At 38.3% G+C, this 15,828-nt stretch overlaps 1 protein-coding gene across 5 annotated transcripts in view; it reads left to right on the top strand.

Annotated features, from left to right (window-relative positions):
- The first annotated feature begins 11,290 nt into the window (after positions 1–11,290).
- Positions 11,291–15,828, top strand: part of DMXL2 (Dmx like 2) — a 140,025-nt gene continuing 135,487 nt past the window's right edge. For 4 of the 5 annotated variants that reach the window (XM_074294513.1, XM_074294511.1, XM_074294512.1 and 1 more), the window contains exon 1: positions 11,346–11,564. In XM_074294513.1, coding sequence (XP_074150614.1) covers positions 11,478–11,564 — 87 coding nt within the window. In that variant the 5' untranslated portion in view covers positions 11,346–11,477. Of the gene's footprint in view, positions 11,565–15,828 lie in introns of all 5 variants that reach the window. The other variant, XM_074294514.1, reaches the window with a different exon arrangement.

Here is a 15,828-nt window from a genome sequence, read left to right as displayed (position 1 = left end):
CGTTCATTTAAACTAGTCAAAAAGGAGCACACACACATATACACCAACTGACTACAGAAATACATTTCATACAACAGGAAAGTAGGAGAGAAATGGGAGAAAGAGAAAGAAGGAAGTAGAGGGAGGATAAATCAAGGGATTAGTATTAAACAAAAACTCTAGGGATATGTGAAAATATTTTTAAATTTTAATTTATTTTTTTTACATTAAAAGTTTTGAACTGTCTTCCTTCCTCCTTCCCCCCCTCCATACTAGAAAAGGCCATTCCAGACAGATACACACACACACACACATATACACATCCATACTTCTATTTATCTTTATAACTTTGCATCTTTTTATTTATAAGTTATTTCTGTGGACCTGGATAGAATCTTTCTTCATTGATCCTTTGTAGTTGATTTGGATCTTTATAATACTCAGAATAGTTTATGTGCTCACATTTTTATTTTGAACAATATTGCTATTATTATAAACAACACTACATTGGTTCTACTCATTTCACTTTTCTTATTTCACAAAAGTCTTTCCATGCTTTTCTAAAATTAACCTGCTCATCATTTCTTTTTTAAATTTAAATTTAATTTTATTAATTTTAATTTTTTATTAATTTTTCTTTTTTTAGGTTACACATGTACATTCATTTTTAATACATATTTCCATATGAGTAATGTTGAGAGAGAAAAATCAGAACAAAAGAGAAAAATCATAAGAGGGGGAAAAAAGGTGAAAACAAGTATGATTCAATCTACATTCAGTTTCAATAGCTCTCTTTGGATACAGATGACATTTTCCATCCAAAGTTAATTGGAATTGCCTTGGATCACTACCTACCATTGACCATCCCACAATCTTTTTGTTTTTCTGATTCTGCTTGCTTCACTCAGCACCAGTTCATGTCAATCTTTCTAGGCTTTTCTAAAATCAGACTGTTCACCATTATAGAATAATAATATTCCATTACTTTTATAAACCATAATTTATTCAGTCATTCCCCAGTTGATGGGCATCCATTCATTTTTCAATTCTTTGCCACCATAAAAAGCTGCTCATCATTTCTTATAGCACAGTAATTAGTATTCCAACATACAAAATTTTATAGCACTTTTTTGTAGTGGTAAAGAATTAGAAATTGAATGCAAGCCCATCATTTGGGGAATGACCAAACAAATTAAAGTATTATAAGTGCGATAGAAGACTACAGTGCTGTTAGAAAAGATGAAGGAAATGGTTTCAAAGAAACTTGAAAGATTTGTATAAATTGATCGAGAAATGATGAAGTAAGAGAACCAAGAACCAAGAGAACAATCTATATAAAAACAACAATATGGTCAAATGACTTTGAAAGACTTAGAAACGCTGATCAGTGTAATAAGCAACCATGATTCTATGAGGAGACTAATGATGAAACATGCTACCTACTTCCTGAGAGAAATGAAAGATTCAAATACAAAATGAGACACATACACATACATATACATATATACATGTATATATGCATCAAATATATACCCATATATGTCTCCAATGTAGAATTTTGTTATTTTTGACTATATGTGTTTATAACAGGAATTTTTTTTCCCTCAGCTGGGGTGGAGAAAAGGGGTGAGGTGAAGGAAAGAGGTGAGGTGGGCAGAAGGCAAATTGGAGAAATTATCAAGTAAAAAAAAGTAACTGACTGTGTCAAATAGTACAGAGTATTCAGGAAGGATGAGGAATGAAAAAAGAACATTAGAGTTGGAGATGAAGAGAGCACTGGTAATTTTGGGAGGAGTTTCAATTGTATAATGAGGTTGGAAACCAGATTATAGAAAATCTAGGAGGGAAGAGAAAGTAAAAGCAAGGATCTTAGATGATTTTCTTAAGGGTATTAAACAAGGAAGGGAGGGGAGGGAAGACATAGCATCATAGCTATGAGGGATGACTGGATCAGGTGAAGAAGGGTTTTTAGAAACTAGGGAAACATGGACATGTTTGTAGATAGCATGGAAGAAGCCAGTAACTAGTGCAATTGAAAATTAGAAGATAGGGATCATGATGGGGGCAATCTGCTGGAGAAAATGGGACAAGAGGGAATCAATAGTACATGTAGAGAGGCTATAAAAATATACATGTATACATAAATATATAAATATAACTATATATAAATAGCATGTCATATAGATATAAAGAAGATAGTTGAGGAGAATTTGAGTGATATGAGGTGAGAAGGAAAGTATAAGAGAAAATTTTTTGAAAAATGGCCTTTGTTGGAGGTCCAGTAAACTTGCCAATGCTTTCCTCTAAAATAAGGGTGTTTTTTTTTTTTTTTTTTTTGAGGAGGGGGTAATTTGTTTGAACAAACCATAGATGTCATTCTTTCTGTCTTCCCTTACTTTGCCTAAACAATTGATTTCCTTTTCAATTATATACTTTCAGGATGATTTTTCTGCCTCATTTTATACATAGATCATACTATGTTATCTGCTGCTTTTGTGGTTTCCAGAATCCAGACACCAGTACCTGGAATTGTTATCTCTTCTTATGAGCGGATGATGATGATACAAGGAGACTGAGAGTCAATTGCTGTTCTCTGACCTCCCCACTGAGAGGCTGTTGCATGATCTGACCTCTCTTCTCTTCCTTCTGCCTCCAATTTATCTCATTCCCAATCCACTTGTGTCAGTAAAGGATGCCCCACAACTCCCTCAAGTGTCATAATCCACAGCTGCAAAGGCTCTTGGAGAAGTGATCTGCCCTTTCACCCAGGCATGGTTCTTAATAATACTATGTACTATTTACACCTATTATTCTTGGGATTACTCACAATTTTGCTTTTTCAGATACTATAATATACTATGTTTCACTGTCATCTATTACCACTAGAAAATATTAGTATAAAAAAGTAAGCTTTTGTTTCAGGGAGTAGTGTGAAACTGTTGAAAGTATCACAGTGTCTTACATGCAATAATTCATAAAAATCATCTGCTAAAGGAGTAGAGAATTGTCATCTATGTAAATTGGAGGGAGAGATAGCAGGAAAACCACAAACCTTTGAAGTTTTGAGGCAAGTAAATTGTAACATTGCTATTACCTTAGGTTCTACCACCAAATGCAATATTATTTCTGTGAGAAAATATTTTCTAAATTATACCTGGGGCACCAGGAACACATACTTAGACTTTTAGTAGCTCCAAGATGTAGAACTCTTCCCTTTCCCCAAAAGGCAATAACGATTCTTTTTACTCTTTCTTATGGGGGAATAAGTGAGCAACAACAAACTCCTAGTTCCCATTAGCACTATTTAAAAATATAGTTATTATTTACATCTTTGGGATTTTTTTAACCTTCATTTTAAAATGTATCCTTTGCTTCCTACCTCCCCAATAAGTCATATCTTGTAACAAAGAAGAGGGAAAAAAAAGAAAGCAGTTAGCAAATTAATAACATAGTAAGTTTATATGCACAGTATATACAACGTTGCACACTCATAGTTATCCATCTTCCCAGTGGACTATTAAAGAGACTCCTTTGGTGGTGTGGGTGGGAAAATGGTTCTTGAAAGGCATCATTTTCTAGGGTTTTAGGCTTGTGGCTTCCAGGGGCTCAGGACTCTTGTAAATTTGGGAACATATGAGCATTCCTAAGACAGGAAAGTCCGAGGTGGCTGAACCTGCCTTATATTAGCTGATAATATATTCTTTGAGGACTGTACTGAGGCAGGGTAGGGATTCAGGGCAAGATTTCCAGAAATATTCACTAGGTGTAGCAGCAGCAGGAAATCCCTCAATTTTGGGGGAAGGGGAAGTATCTGATACAGACATAATGAATAATTTTTAAATTTTGGAAGTAAAAACAAAGTGAAAAATAGTTGACTTCAATCTGCATTCAGTTACTCAGTCTTCTCTATGGAGCGTAGATAGCATTTTTCATCATAAAAATTTGGAATTATTTTGGATCATTGTATTAATTAGAATAGCTAAGTCTTTCATAGCTGATCATAACATAGGAGGCCCTGGAAAACTGGGAAGGGATGAGAAGAAGTAGGAACACTCCTACATCTGAGACTCACAGGAATACATGTACTAAGCAAAGTGCAGTTTATAACGGTTGACCACAAGATGGTGCAAAAAAAGCACAAAAGAACATGAAGATTAGGAGATTGTTGAATCCTATTTTGTAATTTTACAGAGATATTACATAGCTTGCCCCCGGTCACATTATTTATAATGGGCGGATACTGGGCACAACTCAGGTCTTCTGACTCTAAATCCACAATGGTATGAGATTTTATTGTAGGTTGAGTTCTACTTTTTGAAACAATTGGTGCTTCTTCCCCCATCCCATCCACAACATTTTCTATTCAAATGTATATAGGTATATACACATATACATGCACACAGATGAGTAAATAGTATCTATGAATATAGAAATGTTTATAAATGTACATTTATACATAAATATATAAACATAATTATTTATATATAATAGTATATATAGTAAGTACCATGTAAATCACACACATACATATAGGGAAAGAGAGAGAGAGAAAGAGAGGGAGGGAGAGAGGATGGGGAGAAGAGGGAAGAAAAAGAAAGAGAGAGAAAGACAGAGACAGACAGAGAGAGAGAGAAAGAGAAAGAGAGAAAAAGAGAGAGAAAGAGAGAGAGAGACAGAAAGAGTCTAGTATAGTGCGAAGCACATGAATAGGAATAGGAACTTAACCTTCAATTTCATTTGCATAAGGAACTTCTAAGTAAGGGAACTTTCTCTAGCAATGTAAGTCATCTCTGAAATTTATATAATCTGAGATAGCTTCTCAGGGTACTGAAATATTAAATGATCTGTACAAGGTTATATTATGAATAAATGTCAAATGAGAGATGTTGTTTTTTTTTGGCTTCATAGTAAACTTTCTAACCACTATAGCACACTGACTCTTTTTGCCTAGTATGTTACTGGTACTTTAAAAATTTTATTAAATTGAATTGAAAGTGCTTTTACAGATATTATTCCATTTGGTCAAAAACCAAGGCACAAAGAGATCAAGGATCAACTCAACCCATTTACACAAGAAGTGACTGAGTAGGTGCCGGTAGGTGGCGCAGTGGATTGAGGATCAAAAGGAGGTCAGGAGCACCTGAGTTCAAATTTGACTTCAGACACTTTCCTGGCTGTGTGACCCTGGGCAAGTCACTTAACCCCAATTGCCTCAGCCAAAAAAAAAAAAAAAAAAAAAAAAAAAAAGTTGAGTCAACTCTCTTTATTCCTATTCTAATACTCTTGCTAAAAGAATAAGATAGTCTAAATGGAGCTGCTATGGTAGTGGTATAGATATGCAAACCAACTGAAGTCATTTCATTATAATTCCATGGAAACCTTCTGTGTCTCCAAAAATGAAGTATAGCTCATGGACAAAACAGGCAGATGAAAGATGTTTACTTTTTAGTCTCTTAATTGCTTCTGTATTGGTCTGTTCCTCCATGGGGATAAAACTGCTGAATAGTTGAAATTTGAAACCTTACATGTGGATTATTTTGACTGCTCTATCCTTAGTCCCCCTATTTCCTTTAGCATTGCTGCCACCCTAAATTCCAGGCTCATCACTTTAGGTCTGGACAATTGAGAACAATAGCCTGCCCGTGTTCTTCCTGACTTGTCTCTCCCTAGTCTAGTCCAAAGGTGTTTAAATAGTGGGTCTTGATCTCATATGGATTTGTATAATTGAATGTGGAGGTCATGAAATTATGATTTATTATCAGTAAATGTTTAATTTGTACACTCATATAATTATACACCTGGGGTCATGTAAAATTTTCTCAGCTGAAAAGGGATTGCTAGTAGAAAAATAGCTAGAAAAAGCTCTAGTACATTTTCCACTTTACTGTCAATGATCTTCCTAAAATGCAAGTTCAATCAAATATCATCCTTCTACTGATAGGAACCATTTGTTTCAATGGCAACGAAGGTAGCTGAAGCAAGGACTGTCAAGTTTGGTCAGACATTGAAGAAGCCAAAGTCATATACTGTATCCTAAGCCATTGCTAGTCATCCTCATCTTTGCCACTGAATTTAGGTGACTCTGGAAGAGAGGATGAAGATGATGACTTTGTATAATTCTGTCTCACTTAAATCCTGTTCACATGCAAGTCAAGATATCACCCGGTAGAATTAATGAAAAAAAAGTCAGATGAAGGTGGTCTAGGTGTACTTGATCTAAAGCTATATTATATAGCAGCATTCACCAAAACCATTTGGAATTGGCTAAGAAATAGACCAGTCGATCAGTGGAACAGATTAGGTACACAGGACAAAAAAGGTACAACTATAGCAATCTAGTGTTTGATAAACCCAAAGATACCAACATTTGGGATAAAAATTCATTATTTGAAAAAAACTGTTGGGAAAACTGGAAATTAGTATGGCAGAAATTAGATATGGATCCACACTTAATACCATATACCAAGATAAGATCAAAATGGGTCCATGATTTAGGCATAAAGAATGAGATCATAAATAGATTAGAGGAACAGAGGATAGTCTATCTCTCAGACCTGTGGAGGAGGAAGGAATTTATGACCAGAGGAGACCTAGAGATCATTATTGATCACAAAATAGAAGATTTTGATTACATCAAACTAAAAAGTTTCTGTACAAACAAAACTAATGCAAACAAGATTAGAAGGGAAGTAACAAATTGGGAAAATATTTTTACAGTTAAAGGTTCTGATAAAGATCTAATTTCCAAAATATATAGAGAACTGACCCTAATTTATAAGAAATCAAACCATTCTCCAACTGATAAATGGTCAAAGAATATGAACAGACAATTCTCAGATGATGAAATTGAAATTATATCCACTCATATGAAAGAGTGTTCCAAATCACTACTGATCAGAGAAATGCAAATTAAGACAACTCTGAGATACCACTACACACCTGTCAGATTGGTTAAGATAACAGGAACAAATAATGATGAATGTTGGAGGGGATGTGGGAAAACTGGGACACTAATACATTGTTGGTGGAGTTGTGAAATAATCCGGCCATTCTGGAGAGCAATTTGGAACTATCCCCCAAAAGTTCTCAAACTGTGCATACCCTTTGATCCAGCATTGCTGCTATTGGGCTTATATCCCAAAGAAATACTAGAGAGGGGAAAGGGACCTGTATGTGCCAAAATGTTTGTGGCAGCTCTTTTCGTAGTAGCTAGAAACTGGAAGATGAATGGATGTCCATCAATTGGAGAATGGTTGGGTAAATTATGGTATATGAAGGTTATGGAATATTATTGCTCTGTAAGAAATGACCAGCAGGATGAATTCAGAAAGGTTTGGAGAGACTTACAGCAACTGATGCTGAGTAAAATGAGCAGAACCAGAAGATCACTATACACTTCAACAACAATACTGTATGACGATATATTCTGATGGAAGTGGATATCTTCAACATAAAGAAGATCCAACTCACTTCCAGTTGATCAATGATGGACAGAAACAACTACCCCCAGAGAAGGAACACTGGGAATTGAATGTAAATTGTTAGCACTATTGTCTATCTACCCAGGTTACTTATACCTTCTAAATCCAATACTTAACGTGCAACAAGAAAATTGGATTTACACACATATATTATATCTAGGTTATACTGTAACACATGTAAAATGTATGGGATTGCCTGTCATCTAGGGGAGGGAGTAGAGGAAGGAAGGGGAAAATTTGGAAAAATGAATACAAGGGATAATGTTATAAAAATAAATTACTCATGCATATATACTGTCAAAAATTTATAATTATAAAATTTAATTAAAAAAAGATATCACCCTGTAAAGTCATTGATCCTCTTTGAGAATAAAGGATCGACAACTCAATAAGCAACTATTTAATAAACTCCAGTAGCCCCTTTACCTCCAGGATCAAATATAAATTCGTGTTTAACTTTTTTATTTTTAATTAAAATTTTTTAAAACATTGGCTGCTTGCTAAGCTGGAACCCCATCCTCCCTCATCTTCACCTCTTGGTTTCCTTTAAGTTTATTTTAAATCCCACTTTCTTCAAGAAGCCTTTCCCAGTCTGTCTGGATCTTTGAGTCACCCCCTCCTGTATATCTTTTCTTTATACACAGTTATTTGCAGGTTTTCTTCTTGATTTGACTGGGAATTTGAGTGGTTTTTTTTTTTTTTTAACTTTTCTTTGTATTCTCAGTGCTTAATAATTGCCAGGCACAGAGTAGGTACTTAGTAAATACTAGCTAACTGACTGACTGATTCATACAAATATGTTAAATGTCTTATTATGGTCCATTTAGCATTTTATCTCTGACACTTGTACCATGTTAAAGGACATGGCTGATCTTGTTGAGGTGATCAACTTCAAAGTTTAGGAGAATATATCAAAACATACTATATTTCCTTAATAATCTATTAAGAATCTGTAATACATAATATTACCTCATCTAAAAGCTTTTTTGAAGCTCTGGTTCTCATAAAAATAATGACGTTGAAGGGCTATGCTTTTTCTTGGTATTCTGTGTTATCAAGACTAGAGCTAGGCCTTAGAAAACACCAGTGGCCAGAAGTATTATTCTTATTCTATCCATTGACAATTTATGGTTTCTGGGCTGCTGTAGATTTTTTCCTAGGGGAACTATTCTGATCAATTAATCATTAATCAACTTTTATTAGATACCTACAGTGTGATCACTTAGTGGTGCTCCAAGGGCAAAAGTGAGGTTCTGCCTTTAAAGTTTACATTACATTAGGGGGATAAAAAATATTCACAGATAAGTAAATGTAGAATACATATAAAATAAATACATAGCAACTTGTGGGGGTGAGTCAAGGTCTCTAGAAAGACAGGATTCTTGAGATGAGTTTTGGAGGAGTACAGAGGTTCTAGGAAAGTGAAGGTGAGGCAGGAAAACATTCCAGGCATTTGGAAAAACACAGAATTGGAAAGTGGAATGTGATATGAGGAATGACAAGGAGCCACCTGGCTGTTCCTATCCTCAGGGTAATCATTCTTTCATCTTGGTGGAGCACTACTTCAGGTTGCTATTAAATGTCCTAAGAGATTGAAGTGGAGGGCTCATTTTTCTATTAAATTTGCTCCTTCCTTGGAAGAGAACACTAATTTGATTAGTTTACTACTCACTCTTTTGACCAATAGAATGCTTATTTGATGTCTTCGGTGATAAAGTGTGGACCTCAGCAGGATCAGAGTTCATTTTGCTTGCTAAATCTGGGACTAGATTTATTTGTCTCTTCAAGACAGTAGAAATGGTTGTGTTTTCTTTTTTTAATGTTCACTACTCTGCCCAACTTGGTAATCAATTTATTTTTATTTTAGGCTCAGCCTTTTTGGTGTTAAAATCATCTAGTGAACCCTAATACCGCTCATGCCAAAGATAAAAAATGTAAGCATTATAAAGCTACTAATCAGTCGTGTTCAATTTTGTTGTTGTTAATAAGCGTTTTAAAAGCTTTTAAAAAAAAAAGCATTTTAAAATGCCAGGCATTCTGCTAAGTGCTTTATAATATTAACTCATTTGATCCTTACTTACAACACTGTGAAGTAGGTCACTACTTAGTGAACTTTATAACTGAAGAACTGTGATTTGCCCATGGTCACATAGCTAGTAAGTGAGTGAGATCACAATTGAATTCAGGACTTCCTATCTCCAATAAAGCACATTTTTTTTTTTTAATTTAATAGTTTTTATTTACCAGATATATGCATGGGTAATTTTTACAACATTGACAATTGCTAAACCTTTTGTTCTAATTTTTCCCTCCTTCCCCCCACCCCAGATGGCAGGTTGACCAATACATGTTAGATAGAGTATAAATTAAATGCCTAGCACATTTTTTATAAAGCATTTTTGTTTTAAAATTTTTACTTAGCATTTAGAAAGCAATTGTCCACATAACAAAGTTTCACAGACTTGCAAAAGATTAATTTTTATTTTTATAATAAAATGAATGTCAGCTTTTTCAGTCTGTCTCTGTCAACTGTGTATGTTACACATAGTAAATGTTTAACAAAGAATTGTATTGAAAATGCCATTTTAGGCTCGCAGAGTAATTTTCATTATTTCTTTTCAAAAGCAGACTAGAATTTAGAAAGGTTGTGTCTTTCCAAGGTCACAAAATGGAATGAAGTCTCCCAACTTTTACTCTAATGTTCAATTAATCTGGGGAATGGGTTACTTAGTTCAGAAGAAAGGTCTAGAGGAGACAAAGGAAGCATGATTAATGAATTTTATCATCACGACCGCTGTCTCGGGTTGCCAGTCATTCAGTTTCACCCACGAAGTCTGTAACATCATGGGGTTTCTGTCAAATGTAGGAATTTGTGAACCATTAATTTACAAAGGTTTTTTTTTTTTTTTTTTTTTAAGTGACCGCAGAACTAGCTTTAACTTGAACCTGAAGCAAGCTGCATTAGTCATTAAGTCCTGAGTTCAAATTTAGATTCTGGTGTGACCGTGGGTAAGACCTCTTTGGATTTAGCTCGTGCAATCCTAAATCTATGGTTGATGGCCCCAGGTCCAGGCTCCTGCAGGAAGAGCCGCACAACTGCTTCTTTGGATGCGAGCCTAGTGAATTCGGTGGTCCCGAACGATTCGGTCAGCGCTTTATAACCTCCCTTGCCCTTCCCGTTTGGTTTCGGTAATATGTGTTTATATGCATTTGCGTATCTATATCTATAAACTGCATGTAATATTACTTGAAGTCAATTTCGTTCATGATTTCACTCTTCAGAGGGAAACTGCAGAAAACGTCGTGATCCTTTTCTTAAGGTCACACGCCCCCACCAGGCGGTCGGAACGGATTAAAGACAAAATAAACTCGGCCCGGGGACAGTAAAGTGTCAGTGACGTACGTGTCGCCCCACCCCCGCCCCAGTCCGCAGATCACAGGGAACTCCCGCATGCATGCGCGCGCAATCGCCGGACACCGGGAAGGCGGACTAGTGGGTCACCGAAGCGCGTACTCAAGAGCGCGTGCCCGCGAGGAAAGGGGAGGGGAAGGACGGGAAGGGAGTGGGGGGGTTTGCCCGGCGCTCCCCGGCGTCTGGGCGGAGGTGGTGGTGGTGGAGTGGGGGTGTGCGTGCTCTTGAAATCTTCCTTTACTCCGCCCCCTCTCTCCTTAGCCGCACGCGCTGGACTAGCGCACAGTTCCCTCACGCGCCTGGGCTGCCCTCTCCCCGCCCCCGCCTCCGCCCCCGCCTCGCTCTCGGGTCCAGTTTTTGTGCGCCGGTGCAGCAGGCTTTGGGAGCATCCGGGCATTTCCGTAGCAAAGCGGTAGTCCCGGGAGGCGCGCATCAGTGTCGGCGGCGGAGCTCCCCCATGGCCGAGACGAGGAGGGGGTGAGGCATTAAGGAGGAGCCCGCCCCCGGGGGGGTGGCTGTCCCTTTCCCAGACGCCGGCAGCTGTGGCACTCGGTGCTCTGCTCTGCCCTCCTCCCAGCCCCCGGGCTCGGGTTCCAGCTCCGGAGATGCATCTGCACCAGGTCCTCACTGGGGCTGTCAATCCTGGGGACAACTGCTACTCCGTGGGCAGCGTCGGGGATGTCCCTTTCACGGTGAGCTGCGGCTTCTGCACGCGCGGCGGGGCGGGGGCGGCGGGGGTGGCACTCCCCCCACCCCCATCCCCTATCCCAGGCTGGGCTGGGTGCAGACCCGGAGCGTCAGGTGGCGCCGCGGGGCACCGGCCGGAGTTGCGGACTGTGAGGGGAGGAAGGCTGGGAGGGAGTCCCGCCCGGCCCTGCGGAGGTGTGTGTGGGAAATACTCACCGGGGCGGGCGCGGGTGGCCCCGACCAGGAGGAGCGGCGGGGCTGGTCGGGACTGAACTGGAATCTAGATTCCTCGAGCCTGGGCCAGGGGCTGCTGTGGATGCCGTTGCTGCCGTTGCTGCAGCTGTCGCTGCCGGCGGCCGGGGCGGCGCCCCCCTCCCCCTCCCTCCTCTCCCGGGCATCCCTTTAGCTCCCCACGGTGTGGGAGGATGTGTGGGAAACGTTCCTTTGCCTTGCCGAGAGTGCCTAGAGGAGCTGTAGGTAGACCGTGATCTTCCCGGTTCTTAGTTGCCGGGGGAGGGGAGGCAGGTGAAGGCGGTGCAGTGAGTCCGCAAGCTTTCTTTAAGTGAGCCATACAAAGGTTTGGCCTGAGTTCGGATCTTGGCCTTGACCACCTGTGCGAGCTTGGCCACGGCCCTTCCCGGCGGAGGGCCTCCGCCTCCCTCCCAGCGACTCGGGGGGTTGGGCGTGATCTCCTCTTTGGCCTTCTAAACCCTGCATCTTGGTTCTCCATGAGCCTGCCCAGGACTCTCTGCCACCCTTTCCAAGTACAGCATTTAATTATTAACCAAGATGGATTAAACAACAACAACAAACACCCAATCCACACCATGTACCCAAATAACTGAGAGGAAAAGAACATTGTCGCCAAGATTTCTGTGTCTCTGTCTCTTAATCTCTCCTTCCTTCCTTCCTTCCTTCCTCCCTCCCTTCCTCTCTCCCGTCCTTCCTTCCTTCCTTCCTTCCTCCCTCCCTTCGTCCCTTCCTCCCTCCCTTCCTTACTTCCTCCCTTCCTAACTTCCTTCCTTCCTGATTTCCCTCCCATCTTCTCTTCCTCCCTGCTTTTTCTTTGATATAGCTCTAAAATTGGATGAAACCACCCAGATACGGGGTATACAAAAAGTCTTGGTGCAGTTTTAAAGCTGACAGTCATATAGATCTAAATTTCTAACGAAGCTCAAAACTGCACCAAGACTTTTGGGACAGCCTGTATTTTGTTGTGATTTTAACATAACACTTCTTTGGGTCAGGGCATAAAATCATTTGGAAACCTGACCAAGACCTTTGGGACAACCTGTATTTTGTTAAGATTTCAAGACCACACTGCTTGGGTCACGACATTAAGTGATACAGAAGCACCAAGACTTTGGGGACACTTGGGTATTAGGATTTCAGGATGCTACTGCTTGGATTAGAGCATAATTGGTGCATTATGTATGACAATGACTTTATCTGAAAATATATTGGCATATTTAAGTATATATTTTGAAATCTGTTAAAAATGAATAATCATTTTAAAAAACAGCATTATACAGTTATATCCAGTTAATTATAAGAATAGGTTATTGGTTGTATAACATAGTCACATGAAACCATAAGGGCACTTTTAACAGGAGACTAATTTCATTGATTAATATGAGAAAATAATTGCATTCTGTGGTAAATCTTTCTTTTTTTTTTTTTTTTGAGTAAATGCCCATTATGCATTTGAATAAGATTTGAAACAGCAGTGATGCTCTCCCTTCTGGCAAGGAGAAACACTCTTTGATATGGTGCTAGCTTTCAAACCGGATGTATATAAAAACTGCAGAATCATTATGTGTTATGGTTTTTTTTACGATTGCACCTGTATTTTTAAAAATGACAATTTCTCAAAAGTTTGTATATATTTTGGCCTTCTTTAATATTTTTAGACTGATTCTGAATTAGAAGGAACATTTATAAAAGCATCATTTTTTATTTTAGAAAATAGCTCTCATTATCAGTAACTTGACTTCATCTGTGTAGGAAGACTTTGTACAGAAATATACATGTGACTTATGACTAATATATAATATTATTAAGGTTTCTTGTACACAGGGCTAAATAGTATTTAAAACCATCAGGTGTCAGAGATGACTTGAAAAGGAATTATTCCCATAGGAGCTGTGGAGAAGGAGTCTTCCACATTGAAGGGGCAGGCATCCACCTTTAGTATGTAAAGCATGTTAGAAAAAATATTGTTCTATAATCCTATTCCAGAACTTTCTTTTGTTATCACAATAATGATGACCGAGAAAGAAAAAAAAAAAAAAAAGAAAAGGTAATAGCCATTATTTATTTATGTAGTGTTTAAATGCACCTAATTCTGTTCTATCTCATTTTAGACTTATAATAATCCTGGGAAGTAGGTATTATCCCTGGTTTTTTTCAGTTGAAACTGAGGCAAATAGTATGTATGCCACATGCCCAGGGTCACACAGTTGGTCAGTATCTGAGACTAGGTTTGTACTCTGGTCTATCTACTGTGCCTCCAAAAAAAAAAAAAAAAAAAAAAAAAAAAAGGTGGTAAGCTGATATTTGCCTTCTGGGTTGGCTCATAAACCCAGTTCTTACACTTCCCTTTTCCGATTGTATCTGTTGTTCATGATCCTACTACTGTCATAGTGGCTTGAGCAAAGTAGGTGCTTAATTAGAATTGAATTAACAAGTAACACTAGGACTTGGAATTCTGATTTTTAATTTACTAATATTAATTACAAATAAAACTCCAATCTATTTTCTTACTCATAGTTCCTGTTAATGGTGAGCTTACTCAAGAAAGCTGGTCTTATGACTTGAAGTGTCATGTGAGTTAGGACTGAAGCAGCATGACTGTGGCTTGAGTTGTAATTCTAAAGGGAAAGCTTCCAATGTCTTGCTTGCTGTTTCTTCTCTTTTAGTGTCTTTAATTAAAGTAAATTAGCTTTCTCTGCTTAGTTTTTTCCATATTTAATTTGACCCTGTTTCAGGACCGCATAACAAGTAAGCTAACATGACTTATCCTCTTTAACAAAAAAAACTAAGTATGGCTGTTTCATGGATCTGAATCCAGTTGTACTTACTACCTTTTGTTATTCAGTCTTTAGTCAGCATTCCTTTGATAACTTTCCCTCTTGTTCTTGCCTTATCAGTAGGTTCATAGATACAGAATTGGAAGGCAACTTGGAGGTCATATAGGCCTATTCTCTCATTTTTCAGATGAGGAAAATGAGGCATAGAGATTAAATGACAATTTCTGACAAGTTAGTAAGGGTCAGAGCCAAGATTCAAGCCCAGGTTTGACTACAAACACACATTCTTGTACTCTGTATCCTGTTGCTTTTTTTGATTCCATTTTTTCCTTTCTGTGTTCCTGTTCTTCCCATTGTCAGTAATAACTTATAGCTGACAGACTTCTTGATTTTTAAGTTTAGTTTTCATCAAGCAGTAACTATATCTTGTCATGTTGATTTCTATCTTTAGTCTAGGCCACAAGCTCACCTGGACCAGACATTTTACCCTCAAGAGATTGTTTTTCCTCTTTTGGTCTTCTAGGATCACAGAATATTAAGGAAAGGAATATTAAGGGAACTTAGAGAAGACCATGGGTGTAGATGGTGTAGTGGAATGAGCACTGGGATCTGATCATCATCCTGAGTTCAAATGTGGCCTTAGATACTTTCTGGCTGTATGACCCTGAGCAAGTCAGTTTTCTCATCTGTAAAATGAGCTGAGAAGGAGACAGCAAACCACTCCAGTATCTGTGCCAAAAAAAATTTCAAATGGGATCTGACACAACTGATGCTACTGCACCAACAACAAAGAAGAAGCCAAAACAAAAAAATCACTCTGTAGTGTGCCTGACTGTGCCTATTCCCTTGGAGGCTCCTTTCTCAGAGAATCAGATTTAAAGAACTTTAATGACTGATCAGTTCATGCAAGGAGTCTCTGGCTAATAAAAGGTTTCAACAAACCTCTTGTTTATCCTAAACCTTGTAGAAGTGTTTGATCTTGTGGATTGAGAGCTGGCCTTTAAGTCAAGAAGACCTGGGTTCAGGTGGACTCTTGAGTTACACTTAAACTGCCTTTCCCAGAACAACTTTCTAAGATTATAACTTGTAAATCTACTTGGGTAGAAGGACAGTCCTCACTGGGAATGCCCTGTACCAGTGAAATCACAGGCATAGCCTAAAATCAAAACAAAAGGTTTTTTTTTTTTTGTTTGTTTGTTTTTAAATTCAAAAGTGTTTAGATCTGCTTAATCCTAGATTG

The sequence above is a fragment of the Sminthopsis crassicaudata genome, chromosome 2, assembly GCF_048593235.1.
Source record: "Sminthopsis crassicaudata isolate SCR6 chromosome 2, ASM4859323v1, whole genome shotgun sequence".
In the NCBI taxonomy this organism is placed as follows: domain Eukaryota; kingdom Metazoa; phylum Chordata; class Mammalia; order Dasyuromorphia; family Dasyuridae; genus Sminthopsis; species Sminthopsis crassicaudata.
Note: the sequence above shows the minus strand (reverse complement) of the source record. Positions and strands in the feature narration are given on the sequence as shown.